The sequence below is a fragment of the Dermacentor variabilis genome, chromosome 9 (genome assembly GCF_050947875.1).
Source record: "Dermacentor variabilis isolate Ectoservices chromosome 9, ASM5094787v1, whole genome shotgun sequence".
Taxonomy (NCBI): Eukaryota; Metazoa; Arthropoda; class Arachnida; order Ixodida; family Ixodidae; genus Dermacentor; species Dermacentor variabilis.
In genome coordinates this window covers 34499451-34520611 of record NC_134576.1, presented here as the reverse complement: position 1 = coordinate 34520611, position 21161 = coordinate 34499451, and the positions used below count along the sequence as shown (strand labels likewise).

The 21161-nt window shown below is 45.8% G+C and overlaps 1 protein-coding gene across 1 annotated transcript; it reads left to right on the top strand.

The window, feature by feature from the left end:
* Positions 1 to 387: 387 nt before the first annotated feature.
* Positions 388 to 20940, top strand: LOC142558296 (uncharacterized). Its single transcript, XM_075670446.1, has 6 exons — positions 388 to 568; positions 2763 to 3017; positions 3782 to 3932; positions 6105 to 6283; positions 17154 to 17260; positions 20858 to 20940. The coding sequence occupies exons 2-6, from the start codon at positions 2797 to 2799 to the stop codon at positions 20938 to 20940; spliced, it is 741 nt and encodes a 246-aa protein (XP_075526561.1). The 5' UTR covers positions 388 to 568; positions 2763 to 2796.
* Positions 20941 to 21161: the final 221 nt, after the last annotated feature.

Below are 21161 nucleotides of genomic sequence, written 5' to 3'. Positions count from 1 at the left end.
TATGCTTATACTAGTTATTAGGATGATGTATTCCTCTCTTAGTAATGCCCTGAAAGAGGTCAATAGGGTAATATAATTAAAACGAAACACATATTTCAGTAACGAACAGGCAATGTATCACACTGACTTCCACTCCCTCAAGTGAAGATCAGTGATGTATTCAACTATACAATTGAATTCTCGTTTACATCCCACTGACAAAATGCTTCTTTGCAGAATATGAATTGCGCAAAACATCAAACGCTTTTTCCGCAAGTAGAATTTTACGTAAAGCGGCTGCTGTGTTTGTTAATGATTGCTTGTCATAATACCCTTTATGCATAGGAATAGAAGCAGGAAGCATAGAGGAAGACGAAGAAGAGGGCCCCCCTATCTAGGCGTGCCGCTGGCGAGGTTACTCCCAAACAGTCTTGAGGAACTTTCGCCTACTATTGCGCACAATCAAGCGTCGTTCCCGCTCCTTATTATCCTGTCCTATCGTACGTACCACGTCAGGTACGGGCCGATTGTATCGATCCTCTTGCACTGCCAACAGTCCACTGCGTTCGCCAGCTGGAGCCTTCGGAAGGTAAGCAAACGTTTGGGTCATAAACGTAGACTGCTTCGTTTACGAGTCGCACCCACATGCCTTTGAGTGATGGCAGCGGGGTCAGAACAAACTAGTGATACTAACAATGTTTCGTAAGCTAGTGGTAGTCGACGCAACGAGACTTCCTGTTTAGTCAAGGGTTGAACGAAAACTTGTCTTGTCAGGTCACATATTAAAAAACACAGTCTTCTGGCGACTTTTATTTACTTTTGTAAATGAAACCTCAATAAACTTGGACTTGGTCTCACCAGAAGAGGTTGTGGAACATGGTTATAACGGCAGGTTTTGAGGACAAGGCACAGAAAGGATGGACACAGGACAGTCGCCGATGAAGAGGTTCTTCTTCTGAAACTTGGTGCCAAGACTTGCTGGCTAAGACTACGTTTGTAAGACTCGCTATCCCAATTTACTGATCAGATGCTGGAGTGAATGTAAGACATTACACAGGCGGAAGAGAGCACAAGACAAAAGCCGTAATGGCAAACTCCCTGACAGTTTTACTCTGAGACGTCCTCAGTAGCACTTGCACATTGTGTCCCTGCTTACGCAGTCCAAGCAAGTTGAAAGCGGGGCTACAAGTTATGTTGATGGGACCCGCAGCGTTTTTTAGCAGTAGCCTTGCGTGAACAGCACAATCTTTATCATTGATAAGCCATTTATTGACATTAATTACCCATATAAATAAGTATTGTAATGACGAAGAGAGCCCAATCGTCGAGACGGCCACTTGGCTCCTGAAGTGAGGAAGACAAAGACTCAAGGAGTGGTGTCGCTGTCTCCCTCGCGCTGACGGTTGGAACTGTTCGGCTGCTCTGGGCGCTGAAGCCGAATTGACTGGTATTCCCGCTAACCGCAAATAAACCCTGTAGCCGTACATTTATAAATACGTAAGCATGAATGCCAAATTGTGCATCGCATTAGGAAAGAATAGCACTTTCGAAACCTTGCAGGTTAACAACGTTTTCTCTAGTTTCTTTCACGTTTGAAAGCTCAAAAGACCGCAAAATAAGCGCGGGCCCGCGTACCTTCCACGTGTGACAGGAACCTTTTGAAAGGTAATTTCAAAGAAATAGCGCTACTCAACGGCTGAATTAAGGATAGCGTAAAACTCTAGAGCACTCGGAGTAACAGCACAAAATCAATAAAAATGCCCATCTATTGTGTTTTGCTTCAGATCAGTAGTAGTGCTTACGGCCACCCTAAGCGAGCGACGAGGCTCAAGCACACAGCGTCAAGCGCTTCGTGGTCGCCAAGTCATCCACTGAGCGGTTATTTGAAATCCCTTGCGAGAGTACTGCTATCTTTCAATAGAGGCGCGTCGGCGCGTGCTCACTTTGCATCCTTGTTTGAGTTTACCGGCACGGCTTTGAAACGCCAGATATGTAACTAGCAAATATTTATTAGAGTGGGAACTATTCAATAAGATGTTTTAAAGGAGTCGCACAATTTGACGTTAATGTTCACGCAGCAATACAAATATTTATTTAGGTAATTATTTTGGGTGAACAATTAATCAATTATGATAAAAGAAAACAGTCACAAGTTCACGCAAGGCGACTAGTAACAAAAGAGCGTTGAACCAACCCCCGTATCTCGTAGCCATCTTTTTTTTCAGCGAATAGTTTACATTGGGGGGGGGGGCCTCTTCGAACGGTCTTTATCGCTGGTCCCTGGTTCATGGTTGGTGGTCTTACTTAGGTGAGGGAAGCCAATAAACCAAGCTTTAGGGGGTGTTGGAATAAACGCGCCGAGGGAGAGGGCGCGTGCTCTCAGGAAACCGAGTTGTGAAGAGGGGCTGGGAGAGAGCTGTGGCCGGACTGTCTTGCGCGAGCTCTGGCGCAACCACTTTGCGGGATTGGGTGGAGATGGTGGTATGGAGGAGGCGGTCGCGGGAAGGTGAGTGAAGGGGAGGGAAGGTGCCAGGAGAGAGGGTGCATGCTCTCTGGCTATATAGTTGCGTGATTGGGCACGGAGATTGGAGGGCAGGGGTGCCTGTTGCTCTCTTGCTCGTTCGTTCTTTCGGAATACCCTCTTACATTGACAATCATCATCGATGGTTTCTGCATAACTTTATTTCACAGCTTTGCCCAGGTTAGCTGTGACTTTCTTTGTGCCAACAAGCTTTGTAGTATGATAACAAACTTCAACTTTAAAACGTACATCTTGTTTTCAGTGCACATCACGTGCCGCAACCTAGAGTCCCGAGGATGTTGTCGGCCGGCAAGTCGAAGAGTAACACTGGTAGCAAACGAACAGGTTCTCCAGGAGGAAGTGGAAGCCGCGGAAGTCCGCCTAGTGAGGCCAAGATTGACAGCGCGACTAATCGGACCGGAGCTCGGGGTGGAAGCAGCAGCAATGGCAGTCCGGCTAGCAGCGACAAAAAGCCCTCTCCGAGCGAGGGCTCTCCCAAGCCAAGCCCTCCCAAAGCGTAAGTGTGTGAATGCAGAAAGTTACGCAACCGCCAGACTCACCGGCGTACATGTGTGCGGGAATATCATGTGACTGTTCTCACCACACGCGATGCTATATATAAAGCAGAATATATATGCAAAAGGGCTCTAATATCAATATAACGTTGACCTAGATTCGCAGGTCACGGATAGGTCAAGGCCTGCCAATAACGGAAGTTTCCCTTCTACAGAAAAGGTGTGAAAACGGAATACAGATGGTGACCCGGTACTTAATGTTCCCACATTCTCTTACCCCGAACTTTTTTTGCAGTTTAGCGTAGTAGTCCCAATTACACGCTTAAGAATATTACAAATCTACTTATCCAAGTATTTTTTCTCCTTTGGAAACGAACGTAAGCGCTTAACGATGATTTGAGCCTTACGATGTAGTGACACGATTATGAAAAAGAAATCACCTCACCGCCTCTATCGCCAGCAATCCTGATAAGCTATCGCTCCAAGCTATCGTATTTAACATCGTATAACCACATAAGTAAGCCGCCTCCTCTTTGCAACACGAATATGCATTCAGAGTACTCAAAGTAAGGAAATAATTCATTAAGATACCCTTGCCTGAAGGTTGTCTTTTTTTCCGCTCTCTCTTCTTTATGTTGGACAGTATTCCCTCTTCTGCAAGCATGAACTAAGTATCGCAATGTCCCGCTTTATTTTTACAGGTCATGATATTGTGTTTGTTGCCGCTATTTGGGCGCAAAATATAAAACCACGTCTTGCGCGGCAGGTCGCCTGGCACCGACGTTGCTGCGGATCCCAAAGCAAGCGCCAGCGCTCCCGCACCTCCATCCTGCCACAAAAAGAAGTCTACCAGCGCCCAACAAATAAAAAGCAGAACGAAGCAACGGGCATCTACCACGAACAGCACGGGATTAAAGGTATCACTTGTCCACTTCACTACTCTTGTGTCCTGTCTGCACGCCTCAGTTCTATTTTGTATAATGAATCCTTACCAACTAGCTCAGCTTTCTGTCGTTCTAAGTACCACTAGGCCTCCCCCCCCCCCCAACTTTCAAATTTTTTGTCATGCGAAGTATTATTAGGCCATTACCAGGTACTTTGCCGTAGGTCGGCAGGTAGATTCGTATTTATGTTCCTTTGGCCTTGCTTCTCCAAAAAAAAAAAAAAAATTCAGCAGGAACTATCGAATATGATTGTCGAGCAAGCGAATAGCACGAACGAACGATCGAACTAGAGCGAGTGAGCAAGCGAGTGGACGAAAGAGTAAAAAATCGAACGTTTTTCTTCCGTGTCCGAACACCAACTAACCAGTAAAACGGCCGAAAGTGGCAGAGAAACCTATTCGCTCTTAAATCCTTTGTAGCTGATGGTTTAACTTGCACTAGGGTCTCCCAGCGCAGTAGCCCGATGTTCTACACTGTAAGATAACCTAACATCCTTACGAAATTATGAAACTGTTACATTATGAAATTATGATTCTGGAAACTTACATGTATACGCCTCGCGAGGGAGTTTCCGTTCGAGAAATACCGCATCATAAGTTGCATTTGCGAAGCATGATGTGGCGATGGATGTCGAAACACCCTTGCACATATTATAAGAGTGTACTCGCAAAAGTAATTGCGATAATTTGCGGGAGATGTTTGTGGATATTTTTGCTTGATTGAGAAGCTCGTAATCCTCCGGAGAAGCAACGCGTACTACGCATTACTGCAAGCCTATAACCGAAGCACTACCATCATGCTATAGTCAGGCTGAGTTCAGTTACGGAATATCTTCGGGAAACAGGCCGACGGAAAGACAATAGAGAAGGCAAACTATCGATGATTCCAGAAATAGCCGGCAGAACCTCAACATTATCAGTGGTAAGGTTGTTACCACGGATATAGGTTTGCACTGCTTTAACTCGGTTGGCGTTACGTTGCATAGCTAGAATTTATTCCAAAATTAAGAGCATGCCACTTTTCCCCTCCATCACTCTATTGTGGCAGCTAGCGAGTTGATGCGCTTTGTTACATTGCACAGCCCTGAATATCGGCCCAATTAGCAGAGTTCGCTACCCCGAGGATTGGCTTATGTCGTAAAGGTGCAAGTTGTAGGTATTCTTTCCAGTAGTTTAATTAAGTTAGCTGTCAGGGCTTAGCCGTCATCATTAAGCTATCGTCGCCGATGTGCAGTCGTGAACTCATGTAGTTGTTTTCACAAGCTGCGCTGCCGTCATGTATACGCAACTGCTTCCCTCACACAAAGACTTTGTACCATCTGGTATCGCTCTGCGGAATGTAAAGTGTTGATTTCAAAGTACTGCTGTCTGCGTATGCAGCAATCATGGTGGTTCAGCTAGCATGGGAATGGTGGTTAACTACTTGAATGTGTCTAAGTTTCGTCCTTATCGCTTCCATCGGCTTTGCGACTTTGCAAACCGATCATTTTCAGCAAAATAGTGCGCTACAAATGCCCCAATTTTCAGTGAATATGCAATATGCACAGAGTCTTATTGCGCTCGCAAACCTATGATTGTTTCTAAATTTAGGCCGATAAAATGTTCATAAAGTATAGTAACAAAGCCGCAAGAAAGTCTGAAGCCACAAACACGTAGGCTAGGCAAATCGTCATTCCCATTTTAGCTGAACGTTCGCAGCGCCTCAGGTCTCTGGCGTCGAAGAATATTAACACCGGCATTGAAAACGGTCTCAATGTGTGCTAAACATATAAAATAAATGAAGCAGTGTAAGTTCGGGCACCATTCTTCTGCCTCTGCTCTGAATTTTTTTTTCATCTCGTACAAAGGGCGTAAGGAAAGACAAGCACAGCCATCAATTAACCAATTTTATCACCCTTCTGTCCCTCTAGATGGTAAAAGAAACTTGGTGCAGTACCTTTCCTTGGAGTTCACGTGGCGTGATTTGCAACCAACAGAGGGCGGGCGTGAGCTCACACGAAAAAAATAATCAGTGGTTTGGCGGTAAACGCCAGAGAAATTGGTTATCATTACGTTGCGCCTCTAGGATACCCCGGCACACACGTACACGTTTGTCCTCTTTGGCACTCCTAACACTGACGCCTAAAACAAAGGACCGGCTACACAGGAAACCGAGGCGGAAGACGACGGCAAACGCCCGGCATGCTCGACCTCCCCTGCTGACGTCGCAACCGCTGAGCATAGAGGGCTCAAGAGTTCTCCTGACGGTCAACAAAGCCACAAGGGCAAGCTTAAGATGCCCGATGGAACGTACGTGGGCGTCGAGGAACGCAACCGATACATCAGGCAAGCATTACAGCGAGGCTATAATTATTACTCGCCCCAGTTGGAGGTCTGCGGTAAACATCGTGTACGATGCCTTCACACATTTCTCTTCTCTTCTGGGCATACGAAAGACATTCCCAGATGTATGCCAATCCCAGCAACTAATTCATTAAACACAGCGAAATTGCATGAGGCAGTTTTCATACCCTTTCGCAAGTACTAGGGGTTTGTTTTGCCACCACCCGGAGATCTAAAGGACACTTTGCTAACGCTTCACTACATCCCGTGCTATAGATCCGCTAAACTCGAGCCTTTTCCTACGCTTCGGTATATGCGAACATGCGCAGAGTCCTGCCTTGCATTTTTTCTCGGAAAAGAAGAAACAGCATGACACAAAAGCGCTCATAACAAAGCAGCATACTAAAGCTGATCTTAGTCAAGAGCCGCAGACGTTGTACCTGCAAAGTATTCGTCTACCTACATTTCGTCGATTGAGTGGAAGTGACCCATAAACTGCGATTATGGCAAATGTAAAACTGCGAGTCGCGCCGTTCGCTGCTACAACGTATTCTCAAGCGTGAAATATGTAAGGCCCAGAGCGGGTGCTACCACGTATAGACAGTTGGCGCTGATAATGCGTACAGTTGAGTCAGCTAATGAGATAGCTCTGACAAGCCTCGTGCCTGTTACAGATGTAACCTTTCGCGCGCTGCGACAAATTTACGCTAGCGTCGTAGTCTGTAGTCGTCAGCACAGCAGCCCGCATGATTCTGACACTTCAAAAACGACACTGGGCCCAACCTGTGGTCGAACCGGAATGTATCCTCCATAAAAAGTCGGTTTTCGTCATGTTCTAAGGTGGTGAAAAAGTTTTGTTCTAGTTTTGTTCGGTTCCGCGTCAGCTGAAAATGACGGTGCAGGGGTGCTATGCAGGATGCGCCGAGTTTGGCGAAACTCGGGATCTTCACGAGCTCTGGCGACACCCCAAGATGAAAGCACGAATGGTACCGAGACACAGTTTATCTTTCGACAAGCCTCCGGTTTCATTGGTTTATCTAGATTCACTCTGGCTGGCTATCATTCCTTGGGCGTTGCCTTCTGGGCGGTCGACAAACTGGGGCTCACGTGATCATACCGTCGGTGCATGGTCGTGCCTTCTTTCACTTGTTTGTCGTTCCACCGAGTGCATTACATGTAGAAGCGAGTTATAAAACAAACGCATTTAGTACAATATTATTAGTTACTTTAACGTGGTTTAGAAGCATTTGAAAGCTTACAACATGTACACTGAATGTGCATTAGACTAATTTGTAATTTAGTACGCTTCGCATTATACCACGAGGGAACGCTGTGGTGGCGCCATCACATCCATTCACCGGGCGAGCATGGCGGCTAAGCATCGGAGGCGCCCAGTGTAAACAAACTCGTACAACGAGCTTGCAGTGCGCGACGTAAAGATCAGGCTCGACGATGACCACTATTTCTTGTATAGTTCTGTTCCTCCGTGAGCAATCTTTCCGTGCACCCCGAAAGACAGGGAATAGCTTAGGCGATATTACAGATCGCAATGCGCACCTACTGTTCCCGGCGCGGAGCTGAAGAAACTTGTCCGGTGCTGCTTCTGCGAGTGCGCAGAGTTCTCCACTCTGCGTGACTGCGAGCGTCACGAACATTACATAGTGTGGACAAAAGGCAGACATCCTATATAGCTACGATGCGACAAGGAGGTGGTACCGACGATGGATCTCGCAACCAACACAGTGAAGGAGACATCGACAAACTGCAGATAAGTATATTTCTACTGTTTCATATTTAGCATAATAAGAGTGCACGGATTAAGTCGCTTTCGTAGTAACGAACTGAATGTCCAGCAGTTTAAAGAAGGCAGTGAGAACCAATGAGTGTTCGTGCTTCTACATGCAAGTGGGCCCGCGAAAATATGGAAAAGATGAAGGCAACCTTCACTAACTTGGTGAGATAACAGAAATTCATGAGTGACATTAAGCCCGCAATATTTATGAAAGAGTATCTTTATCCAGGTGAAATATCAATAGCAGGTACTGATATAAAGCAGGAAACATACAAAAATTTCATGGGTTGAACAGCACATGGAAGGCATTACCGAATCGTGATAGCCACGTTACCGATATCCTTGAAAAAAGTTTAGAATCATTGCATTCTACCGGTTATGCAATATGGGACATAAACCTGGAGGCCAAAAAAGAAACTTGAGATGTCAATGACTGCGCAGAAAGCGAAGTAACAAAAATTGTTGGAGATAGCATTAAGGCAGGAAGACAGTGGCGTAGTAAACCGTGGCAACTGATATGCTAGTTGAGAGTAAGAAAAAAAAAGGAATCGGCAAGTAGGCCATGCACGTAATCGATCACTTGTTGCCAATTCATAACAGCTGATTGCAAAAGCGTGACAGAATAGATGTCAAGGAGAGAGAACTACAGCCGAGGATGGTAGAAAATTGCGTAATGGGACAAAAATATGATGTTTGCAGGCATAGGATGCAATCAGCTCGTATAAGACGGGATTGTAGGGTGAGGCATTTGTTTTGCAGCGAATGAAAATAGGTTTGTGGTGCTGACAGTAGAGACTCGTGAAGGTGCGGGGCCACCTTAGCTGCTGGCACATTAATCAACATGACAATTGGCTCTGAAAAAGAAAGCCCCAGTTATGAAAAATAAAGCAACGTTGTCCCAACGCATTGTTTAATTATGCATACTACACTAGAGGTTTCCACAGTTAAGGGCACTTAGTACTAATAGTGCAACGAGCATTTTTCTTTGTAAATAATGGTTTGTATGCGGCTGATTCATTCCAATACACTTTTTTGCAGCAAAACATTGTGCTGCTGGAGGCACTCAACTGCCTGGTGGCAGTAGGCGAGCGCCAGGCACGTGCTCTTGAGAGTGTGGCAGAAGTCCAGAGGGCTGCTCTGCAACAGTAGTATCGGTGCCCTCACTGCTCTCCTGTCAAGCCCACAGAAGGCACCTTATAAAGGAGCTTTCAGTTTAATATTTTGTTTATTTTTCAACAACATGAATAAAATTATTGCAATAAACATTGTGCTGTGCATACTGGGACACTTGTAACATGCATTGGTGTCCCTTCAAAATAGGCAAAAACGTAAGACAACCTGTGCCACTCTTGGACCATGTAAATAAAAAATACACTAATGCAGCATACACGTCATTGTGCTGTTTCTTCTTTCTATGTGCAAGAATACAGTGCGTGTTGATTAGCCACAAGATGAACGGTGTGTGTAATTCACAATGAAGACAGGAAACAGCAGGAGCTTAATAATGCTATCACCTATAGACTGCATATGACTGCAACACACCCCAATTCAAATGTGCCATTACATGCATGTTCGATACCACATATTTTTAACATTGTCTTATAATTGCATGTACTATATTTCACACATCTTAAGCCCTTGCATAGCACACTTCTGATGTATCCATTTCATAGGCCAAATAATTGTACACTTTGTCCTTTTGTTTTGTATGAAAAGCAGCATCCTTTACAGTCGGAAAAAACTTGAGAAGACAGGAGAGGCCCCGCCCTGATGACCAAAGCGCAGCAGCCGATTGCCTCCACGTCTAAAGAAATAGTCCCTCTCCAACGAGCAGGTCTGTCCAGCAGCACGATGTCAGTCTAGAGTGCGTGCCCATTGGTGCAGGCTTGTGTTCACCTGCCTTAAAGTGCAGATTCCGCAGCCTCCTAAAGTTGTATCCGACTATAGAAACACGTAATGCCTTGCACCAGTTGCATAGACTTCTGCAACTTGATAGCACACAATGATCAGGAGCATAAATCTATAAAGGCATCCAAGCAAAGCTGGCTGGCCACACTTCCATTATGAGGGGCTGCAAAAGGTCTCGCCAAATATTCCCATGACGTCCTTGAAAAAGAGGTGGTGTTTGGCACTTCTTTAGAATCAAAAACAGATTACAGTGAATGTTGTGTAGCACGTCAAAACAAACAAACTGAGCTTGGTTGTCTGCACAGCATGTAATGGGAGGTTGTGCTTCACATATTAAATAAACTGCTCTGTCCGGTACAATTTTGAGGCCGGTATGGCACCTATTATGTCAACAGTGTCAATGTACAAACTACACGTTTCACAGGACATTGATTTCACCATTATTTTTGCATGATGGCTCTTTCAATCAGTGCTTGTATAACATGAGCAGGTGGATTTGAAAGCAAAGCTTTGTTTGCAAACCTTCCGACTTCCATAATTGTGTGGCAACGCACTGGCATGTTGTCGAATAGCTCACACTTCCTCGGTCCTGCACCAAGGAAGCCCAATGCTCTATTTGAAGTTGGATCGCACAACAATTCAACGGCACACAAAGGAGATTAACACACACAGCAAAGCATTCTGCTGTGTGTATTCCTCTTCTTTGTGTCCCGTCAAACTGTTGTGCAATTAAACTTCAAGCTACTATACCAATACACCCAGTCTTCAACATCACCAATGCTCTAGTTATTAGGCCACAATGGTGCACATCTTTGAAATTTCCCAACACAAATTACCTCTCCAAAAAATCACAAATGTTAAGTTTTGCAGCACAGGTGTATGTATGCACGTGCCATATTCCTTACCACTAAACTCACAGGAATCAAAGGGGCAAGGATTAACCAGCCTTGCTGCTGCCGTTACCATTATCATCATGACACCAATGGAAAGACAGTGCCACGTTTCAGTAAAGGGAGTGTCGGAGGGAAAGGTGTGACAGCGAGGGCTTACAATGAAAGTAACGGTTACGAGACATGTTCACTGCCAATATACGCTGCATGTCGCTCAGCCTACTTTGGCATTGCGGCAAGCGTTTACTCGTTTGAGCATATCACGTTTTGTGTAATCATTGCTCTAAAGCTGTATAAATGGTCTATTTGCTCTGCAATTTTTATTTTTATGGTGGGTTAAAGACCCACTTTTCATTGGCATCTGCACCCCATTTCTCCCGATATGTAATTTTGCCTTGGTGGTTCATGACATCTTCACGTACAGAGAGTTGTGCAGAGCATTGGATGTGCATTATTCAAGTGCTTAAGAATTAGAGCCCCATTATGAGACAAAAATATACAATTTATCCATCCAGAATAACGCCGCCCCCCCCCCCAAAAAAAAAGAAGATACACTGAACCTCTGGCACATGCATCGACGGTGAACAGAGCAAACAATCTGAAGTATTTTCTTCATGCAAGCCAACACACTAAGATTCTCAATGCATTTTCATTTCGCCACAAATGCACAGGCACAACCGGCTTGGCGCAACACCCACATCTCGCGCTGCAACAAATTGTGCAATGCCTCGCTGCTTCATAGTGCGGCCGATAGATAACGCATGAACAAAATTCAGCATTGTGCATACTAAGTAACTTCACCAATGAAGAACCCCAAGTTCTTTATGATATTAGGATTCATAGGCTACTTCACACAATGTGATATCCATTTATCTACTTAATTAACCTCTTTCCCAAGAAAGTGAGCCATTTGGAAGGCACCCTGACAGACAAGTAGAACAATCGGCAAAAAGTCATCAACCAGCGAAAAAATCAGTATCATAAGCAGCCGCATGTGAGATGTCGCTAACACAAAATTTAAGTCGGCTACACAGAAGTGACAAATTTGGCAATATGGCGTGTCTAAACATTGCTTCAATGTTAATCACAGTAACGCTGACATTGAAGGCGCCTTAATTCCTACGTACGTTCCGTCGACACACCCGACTACGTTCGTAATGTTCCCTCGAAGTAGGAAGCGTTCTTTTATATATGCCCGCTCAGCCGAAGTATTCTGGAAAGCTAGCCACCGCTTACGCACTGCCGCATCGATAAGCGCGTCAGACACATCTCTGACACAGTGGCTAACAGTAGTTTGATGGTGTCCAATGTAACGCTCGGCGCCGACGCTTCTCTGAAAACTCCTAGTCTCGTAGAAACGGAGCGCACAGATGACTTGCTCTACGACGGTGAGCGAATTAAGCCCGCCACGCTGTCTCCGCAGACGAGTCTTCGCCTAGCTCGTCACACAGCCAGCGCACTGATGTCTTGGACAGGCGAAAATGACGCTGAAACTCCCCGTCGGTCATGTAGGTGAACGGGTCCGAACGGTCATACTGACGCTTGCTGCCGCTAGATGCAATGAAACAGGCTGCTGCTGCCGCCGCCATGTTTCCGAGTTGAACTCGGAGGGGGTTTCGCGATGTACGAGTTTAGCACGAGTTCGCCTGTCAGTCAAAACCAGAGGTCACGCCCCGCGCGAGGCATGTAACTCTTGTGCGCGCACCCACTACAGTTGGGCCACGCCCAACTTATCTTCCGGCAACAGCGACGCGGTGTCGAGCTGAGAGGCATCAACAATCTTGACCGCCGACATAAAACGCGCACAACGCACTGTCATCGGTGATGTACTGAGCACCACTATCAAAACCAAAGCGTTGACTGTCGCTGGCTTATGCATACATCTTCTCGGGCTGAGATGGCCGCACAACACGGTTTCATTGCCTGCATTGTGGCGCGTAGCGCACAGTGAATAATTATCGTCACGTCACTGCAGCTGCTCACAAGGCGTCGATGCGGCGAGGGGGACGACGATGCTGAGGAGTGCGTATTGCAGCAGTCGTTTGAGATGGCTGCTCTGTCATCGGTGATGAAACGGAGCCACAGCGTCGTAAACACGATCAGCGTCCGAGAATCGCTCGCTCTTCTAGACCCAGTGCAATGGCATTTCTTCATCACAAGCACTGCACACTCAACAGTTCCAACACCACTCTCCGTTCGAAATCTGATTTCATAACTGCACACAAGAGCTCTCACCTGCCAAATGCGAGTGCTGCGGTGTCGTTACGATATCCATCTGCGATCGCTGCTGGCTCCAGCAGAGGTAATCCGCAAGCACCTTCGACTGCACAACACACTCATTTACTGCGTACATGCGCTCAGAGGCACCTTGACTGGGCAAACGATGACAAGCGATGAATTGTGTCGCTGGGGAAGCACGTACTTTTCGCAATGTATCGCAGAGGCTTCGCGCATAAAGATAAACTGGTACATTTTCACTGAACTGCGTCACTACGCACTCTAAAATAACATACCGCCATTTCGCAGCGACAGCCGTTGTGTGGAATCTAGTCGGTAAAGCGGGGGGCCTTAATGGCCTAGTGAAGCGCCTGCGATGAACAGCCGTACCGCGGCGCTCCGTTTCTATTCGCCTAATAGAGAAAGAGTGGCAATGACACTCCATGGATCATGACCGACATTATTGAGGATAGCTCTGCAGCCCCCCTAGGCGACTTATCACCGTATGAACGCCCTCGTGCGTGCGACACGTTTCAATGTACCGCATCTAAGGTTTCGCCTCACTGTCGCCACTCGCGGCAAGAAGTGCAAAATTTAATAATTTGCTCGATCTCCGTTTGTCATCACAAATTTCTAGCGTTGAAAACGAAAAACAGATACTTAGAGAAAAAAAATGTTCGTTATTTTATTTGTTGTATTTTAACGTATTCGTTTGAGTGAAAGTGTAGGTGCAAGAATGCGCCGCATGTACTCTGTTCGCATTCGATGGAGGAAAGAAAGATAGCGCGCGAAAGAGGAGGCACGCCCTTGACGCGCCCGGGAAAGGCGTGGCAAGCGGCTCGCGGCAAGTGTGCAGACAGACAGCGCGACAGTCACGGTATCGCTAAGTTGCGATAATCCTTTGATGACAATACGCGGCGCTGACGCGTTTCGTTGTGCAGCCTTCTGCGCTTGAAACGTGGAAGCAGCCTGCCGCGCAGGGTGCGCTCATGTAGTCATACGCGGCTTTTTGTCTACATATTTTTTTGCCTCCGCCTTCGGCGCGTTTCGCGCTATCTCCGTTCACTGACTGCCGTCGAGCAAACTCGGGTAAAACTCGGGTGAACGAGAAACTCGGAGCATCCTGCATAGCACCCCAGCTCCGGTTTTCGGCTCCGTGCCGGTTCGGTTCAACACCCGACGCGCACGCGATCGTCGCCGCAGCAGAAAATTCCCTCTGTGATTCGCATCCTAGCCGTTGAACATGTGAAGGAATGACGGTCCTCAATAAATTGCGGTGACAAAAGTACCCTTGACTAGAGAGCATTATTTGATTATTTGGAAGGTTAATCGATCAGTCAAGCCGTGGCCAAAACTTGTCAATTCCTCTTATTATTATTATTATTATTATTATTATTATTATTATTATTATTATTATTATTATTATTGGCGGTGGCCCGACTAAGAAGAAATGTTAATACACTAGCAGACATACTGCTTTTTATGATTAATGGTTCTATAAGCAGTGCATCAATTCCGGGGACATTAAAAACGGCGATGGTTAAGCCACTGTATGAAGCAGGAAAAAAAGATGAAGTTGAAAACTATAGGCCTATCTCTGATTTACCTATACTATCACAAATATTGGAAAAGTTTTTGTTTGATTGTATGACTTCCTTCTTAAAGAAATTTTCAATCCTAACACCAAGACTGTTTGGATTCGTTGCTGAGCGAGGTACTATTTCACTGTTAGAAGAGTTCACCGATGAATTATATTCTGCACTAGATAACCTGTATAGTTGTGCTTTGTTTTTGGATTTAGCAAAAGCGTTCGAAACTGTAAATCACGATATTTTATTGCAAAAGTTGTTTCGTTTGGGTTTCGGGGGACCCTTTTTTGATCTTATTTGCTATTATTTACATGATAGGTCACAGGTTGTCATGGGCAGTAAAGAAATTGTTAGCGCTAGGAAATATATTACAGCTTGTCCCACGGAGATCCGTGTTGTCCCCTCTCTTATTCAATTTATTTATGAACAACTTTCCCACGTTAATTATGAAAGCCACTGTGTATCCATATGCAGGTTATACAGTTCTACTCACTCTTTATATGCATTATGAGGAAGCTATTAGCGCCCTACAGAATGCAGTTCATAAGGCTAAGCAGTGGTTTGAAGAAAACTGTATATATATCAATGTTAAAAAAAGCAAAATCATGTGCTTTCGTAGTCCATTACAGACTCAAAAAATAAGCTTGCCATTATTTCTACATGATGAACATTGTACTTTATGTCAATGTACTGCTATAGAATATGTGGAGACATTCAAATACCTGGGTATAACGTTCAACAGCGGCATGTGTTGGCAGCATGACTTGGCGTTTTTATGTGGCAAACTACGGAGTGTTGCATATCCTTTTCTACACAAAGAGTTTAGTACCTCTACCAGTCAAGAAAATGATAGTGCATGCACTAGTGTACAGTGTGCTGAGGTATGGTATAATGGTCTTCGCCTTTTGTACAGAGCACTGGAAAAATCGGATTGATAAACTACTAAAAATATATTTACAAGTGTTGCTTATGGTACTACACTACACGACAATAATATTTTGAAGGAATTAAGGTTTTGCACATTGGAGGATTTATTTAGCAGAACTGTTATTATGCGGCATAATTGGAGCGATGAATTCAAAGTGGCATACCATGCACCTCGATTGTTAAGAAATAAAAAAAAAGTTTGAAGGTCCCCTATTCCTCTAATAAGTATGGTGAAGCGAGAAGAAGTGCAGTCATCCCAAAAATATTCAGGGATTTGGCCGATGAATTCTATTTGCCAACTTCCAAAAAGCTGTTCAAGAAGTTACTGATGAAATGTTGAAATTTAGTTCTGATTCTTTACTTAAGTTGTTTATGTGTTTGTCTTTATTTACTATGTCATTGTCTGTTAACGCATAATACTACCAACCATTCTCCTGAAAGTTGAAAAAAAACGTGTTATTATGCAAATGCCTACTTTTGCACGTATAATGCAAATATGTAACCACATCGCTGTACCGACTCTGCCGGGCCTAGTCGCACAAGTCCTGGTGGACATAGACAGGCCCGTTTCTTTGTTTTGCTTTAGGATGTGTCAATAATAATAATAATAATAATAATAATAATAATAATAATAATAATAATAATATTGGAATCCTCTGCGAAACTGGGTGGCGCAAATGGTCCCCTAGACTACTTGAGCTATTCATGAGCTACTTTTCTGCGTCTACATTTACCGCAGTCTAGCATTTTCCCCATCTTTCTTTTGTATTTTCTTAAAATTCAAAACCTTTGTCTTTATATTATGCAATTACACCTATGCCTGCAACGACTCAGGTTCTATCGATTTCTTCCGGCATTTTTCCCATCAACGCTGAAATGTATCTTACTTATCTCGAGTGCAGACCAATTAATGCTTCCGTCCGCATGAAAAGGGCGACTTTCCCTGGTGGAGTTCGTTGTGCGAATATCTTGGCATTCAATAACGATGTGTTCAACTGTATCCCGACTTTTGTTACAGCAGTCACATGCATCATCCTATTGCGAATATTCACTAAGGTATGCTTTTCTTTCGGGAAGCCAGCTCTTTGTGTTATCTTACAGATTTCTCTTTGTATTTCTTTCTTGGCGCATTAGCAGAGGTAGTTGGAATTTAACATTTGAAACATTGCTAACGCTTTCGGGGGAAAGAAAGGAATAACGCAGAAAAAAAACGGCGACCTGATATAAAGGACAAAGGATGCAGGCGTTCTTCCATTCCTGTCATACTTTCATTTATTTTATGTTTGGCTGCACCATTCTGTGAAGTGAAGGATCAATCGAATCGATTTTCTTGTGCACTGCAGTGGAGCCGTGGTAACTGCCTCACGAGGCGCATTAGAATGTGCAGGAACAAAGAGTGGCCAAAACTCAAGAGAAGCGGACCGCGTCATTGCGTCCTCTCGCTCTTTGTGCTGTGCTTGATACGTCTTTATTCGAACTTGCACATCGACTAGCTCACGTAGTCGCGTTCTTATAATTTTTATTTCTTACTGTGCTTCGCATGCTTGCAGAGCCATGCAAGAGAAGCACCTCCAGTGCCACTACGCTCCCTTCGTCTTCGTCTGCGGTGTTGGCATCTTGATGATGACGATTCTGTACATCCATATATATCACCCAGGTGAGTCCGGAGGGCGGCGATGACAGGCCGCGTAAAGACTATTGTGCCTGAATGAGGCTGTAGGGCCGTAAATATGTACTCTAGGAGGACTTGGAGCCGCACTCTCGTGAAAGTTTTACAGCCTTTGGGACTGCACAACTAATAATGATTTGGCGGTGTGCGAATAATGTAAACTCTAAAGAACTAATCGAATGTTATCGTATTGGATTTTGTCATGTAATCAAATTGTCCCTACTAATAGGCACAAATCTAATGGACGTGTAAAATATTAATATTTTTCCAGTAGTCCTCAAGTACTTCACGTCATCGATCCCGCACAAAGAAACATGAAGCAAAAGTGCGATACCTTGCATTCTGTCCCCAATTATCACAACTTACTAAATCACTCTGCGACGATCAGGGCGCGAGACGTTTATGACAGAAATACGATCAATCGCAGGAAAATATGACAAATCGCAACAAATTTGAGTTTAAAGATGCCTATTAGAAGTGTGAGTGTTGTTTGGGGCTACACACAGATGCAAATCGTGTCTTGTCATTGAACTACATCTGAACAGGTTGCATCGCAGCATACTTCATAGAACAGTGGCACCAACTGCCGCAGCTATTCGAACTACAAAAATATAGCTTTTGGGTTTCTCGTTGCTATTGTCGTAGACGACGAATCTTTCTGGTTTGGTGGCGAAGTTAAACACAGATGTTAATCGGCCCACAAGTTTACCTCTATAACTTTCATTTATAATTCATAACTGGCGAGTATGCCCTGCAGTACCTTGCGTTGTCTTACAAAGGACTCATTTCTTTCTAATGTGCCTTGTATATATATATATATATATATATATATATATATATATATATATATATATATATATATATATATATATATATATATATATATATATATATATAGAATAGTGAAGAGGAATGCCCGGCGCTGCAGCTACATCGCAAGTCCTCCGGGAGGCGCGAGCTCGAGATTGCCATAGCTGCTCTGGTTGAGACACGCTGCCTGCTTCTCTCTTGTACTGGGTTCATATTAGATTCGTTCAAGTCGCTCTATAGAACCTGATTCAAGGGAGCGGTGATGGACAACAAATTCCGAATGAAGCGGCGAAAGTACGAGCACAGGCCAAGGAAGCTGCGAAGTTCTCTTACAGAGGAGGGTTTGGGAAAATCAGCAACTGCACAGAGCTTGGTGGCGTCAGGAAGAATACCGTGTTTATATACTACATGGACAAGGATGGTGAGCTGATTTGCGCCAAAGTGGAATTTCTTTAGGTTTGCTGAAGGCCGGTGGCAGTTTGTCACTGCAACACTTCCTCCAGCCTACAGAGATGGGTGGCCAAATCGAGCGAAAAAATAACCACATCATCTAAGTAGCACAGGCAAATTTTCCACATGAGACCACGCGAAAGGTTGTCCATCATACGCTCAAACGTTGCGGGGGCGTTGCATTGCCCGAAAGGCATGACACGCTATTCATATAGGCCATCTGGGGTTACAAAGGCTGTTTTAGGTTGGTCTTCGGGTGCCATGGGAACTTGCCCATAGCCGCTGCGTAATTCGATAGAAGAGAAGAATTCCGTGCCTTGGAGACAATCAAGGGCGTCGTCAATTACCGGAAGAGGGCAAACATTTTACGAGGTATTTTGTTAAGACGACGGTAATAGACACAGAATCGAATTGATCCACCCTTCTACTTAACAAGAACAACGGGAGATGCCCAGGGGCTATCCGAAGGCTGAATGACACCGCGCCTGAGCATGTCAGCTACTGGTTTGTCGATAACACTGCGCTCTGTCGCGGATACACGATATGGTCTTAGTCGCAGTGGCGCACTGGTAGCCGTGTCGATGCGATGGCAAACAGTTGACGTGTGGCCCAAGGCAACATGCTGGCTGTCGAAAGACGAACGGAACTTGTCGAGAAGGCGTAGAAGCTGGGCACGTTGTGAAACAGCCAGCGTGTCGGCGATGGAGCTATGCAAAACACCGGGTGAAGTCGGCTCCTGCGCAGGTTTACAGGTCACTCCGGTGACCTCATGAGTGGGGATGGAACCGGTTGGCATGTCAATGATGGCAGCGAGGTCGACACACTTGGCACGGCCAATGCACTCCCCACGAAGCAAAGTGAGAGGACAGGACCGTCGGTTGGCGATGAGCAGTCTGCTGACGCCGGCATGAACGTCCAAAAGAGCGAAAGGCAGCGGGGAACAATTACGATGAGTGAAAATTGCAGATGGCGTAAAAAGTAAGCTGGTATCCGCAACAATGTTGCATGACACTGTAGCAAGGGCAGATGAGTGCGGTGGAATTGTAACGTCTTCGTCTACAAATGCTCTATCTTCAGGTTCACGAGCGTGAAGGAGTGGGGCATGACACCGCGCTTGAAATTCTACTTCAACACGAGAAGAGTCGATGACGGCCTTATTAGCGGAAAGGAAGTCCCATCCCAAAATAGGATCGTGGGAACAAGAACACAGCACCAAAAATTCGACGATGTAGAAGATGCCGTTGATGACAACGCGAGCAGTACACGCAGCTGCAGGCGTGATGCGGTTTGCGCTGGCAGTACGAAGTGACACGCTTGACAGTAGCGTCGTAACTTTTCTGAGCGAATGGCAAAGTTTGACGCTAATGACTGAAATTGCGGCACAAGCTTCAACGAGGGCGAGTGCAGAGACGCCGTACACATATACATCAATAGTATAGTCGCAGAAGGGAGATGCCTTGGTCGGTTCGTGGGTGACGTAGTCCTTGCCTTTGGAACTGCCACAATTAGTTTTCTCGTTCCGGCGAAGAAAAACGACGACGCATCATCGAAAGCGAGCGGTGTCGAGGCGATGGCGAACGCCGGTCAACTAGAGGGCAGTGGTACGAGTAGGAAGACATCTGGCCAAGGTTCTGAGACTCGGAGGATGACGGGTATGGGGAAACCTATGGTCCTGTGTCCAAGCTATGGCGGTAGGATGTTGCGCGGCGACGACAAAATCGTGCAACGTGGCCAGGTAGACCACACGCAAAAGATATTGGCCGGTTGCCAGGTGTGCGCCATTGTCCACTGTTGTGCGGGTACCGCGGCTGAACGAAGTGAGGAGCTGGACGCAGTGGCACGACTGATGGGGATGGCGCAAAGGTCGGAGGTGGTCGGAGGTGGCGCAAGAGCCATGCATAGCCAAGAGGTGCAGTCACCTCGGTAAAAGCAAGGGGAGTCGGCACCGGCGGTGTCTCGCAGGCAGAAGGGAGAGCTCCGCAAACTTGATCGTGGATGGCCTGACGAAGGTTGGCCGGCAAAGGCTAAGGTGGTGGCGTGGCTGAGGACAGCAGCGAAAGCTGACGAGCGCCCTCAGCTGGAATGAACTCTTTTATCTTGCAAAGCAAGGAGTCCATCTCAGGAGCCGTGGTCATGCTCGCGAGGGTTTCGTCGGCCGCAGAGGGGTGCCGCGTGAGAAGACGCTGCCTGCAGAGGTCGTCGAAACTCTGGCAAAGCTCAATGACCTGAGAAACAGTGCCTGGGTTTTTTGACAGCAGCATATGAAAGGCATCGTCGGAAATGCCCTTCATGATGTGACGTACCTTGTCCCCTTCCCCCATCAAGGGGTGGACACGCCGGCAAAGGTGGACGATGACCTCTATGTAGCTGGTGAACGTTTCATCAGTTTGCTGGGATTGGCTTCGTAGGCTTTGTTCGGAGCGAAGTTTGTGCACGCCAGGGTGCCCGAAAACTTCTCCGATGCTGGTTTTGAAGCTCGCCCACGTGCGGAGATCGGCTTCGTGGTTTTCGAACCACAGCTTGGCGACGCCGGATAAATAGAAGATCGCGTTGCCGTGCTTCAGGGAATCGTCCCATTTGTTGGTGCTGCTAGCGCGTTCATACGATTCCAGCCAATCTTCAACGTCTT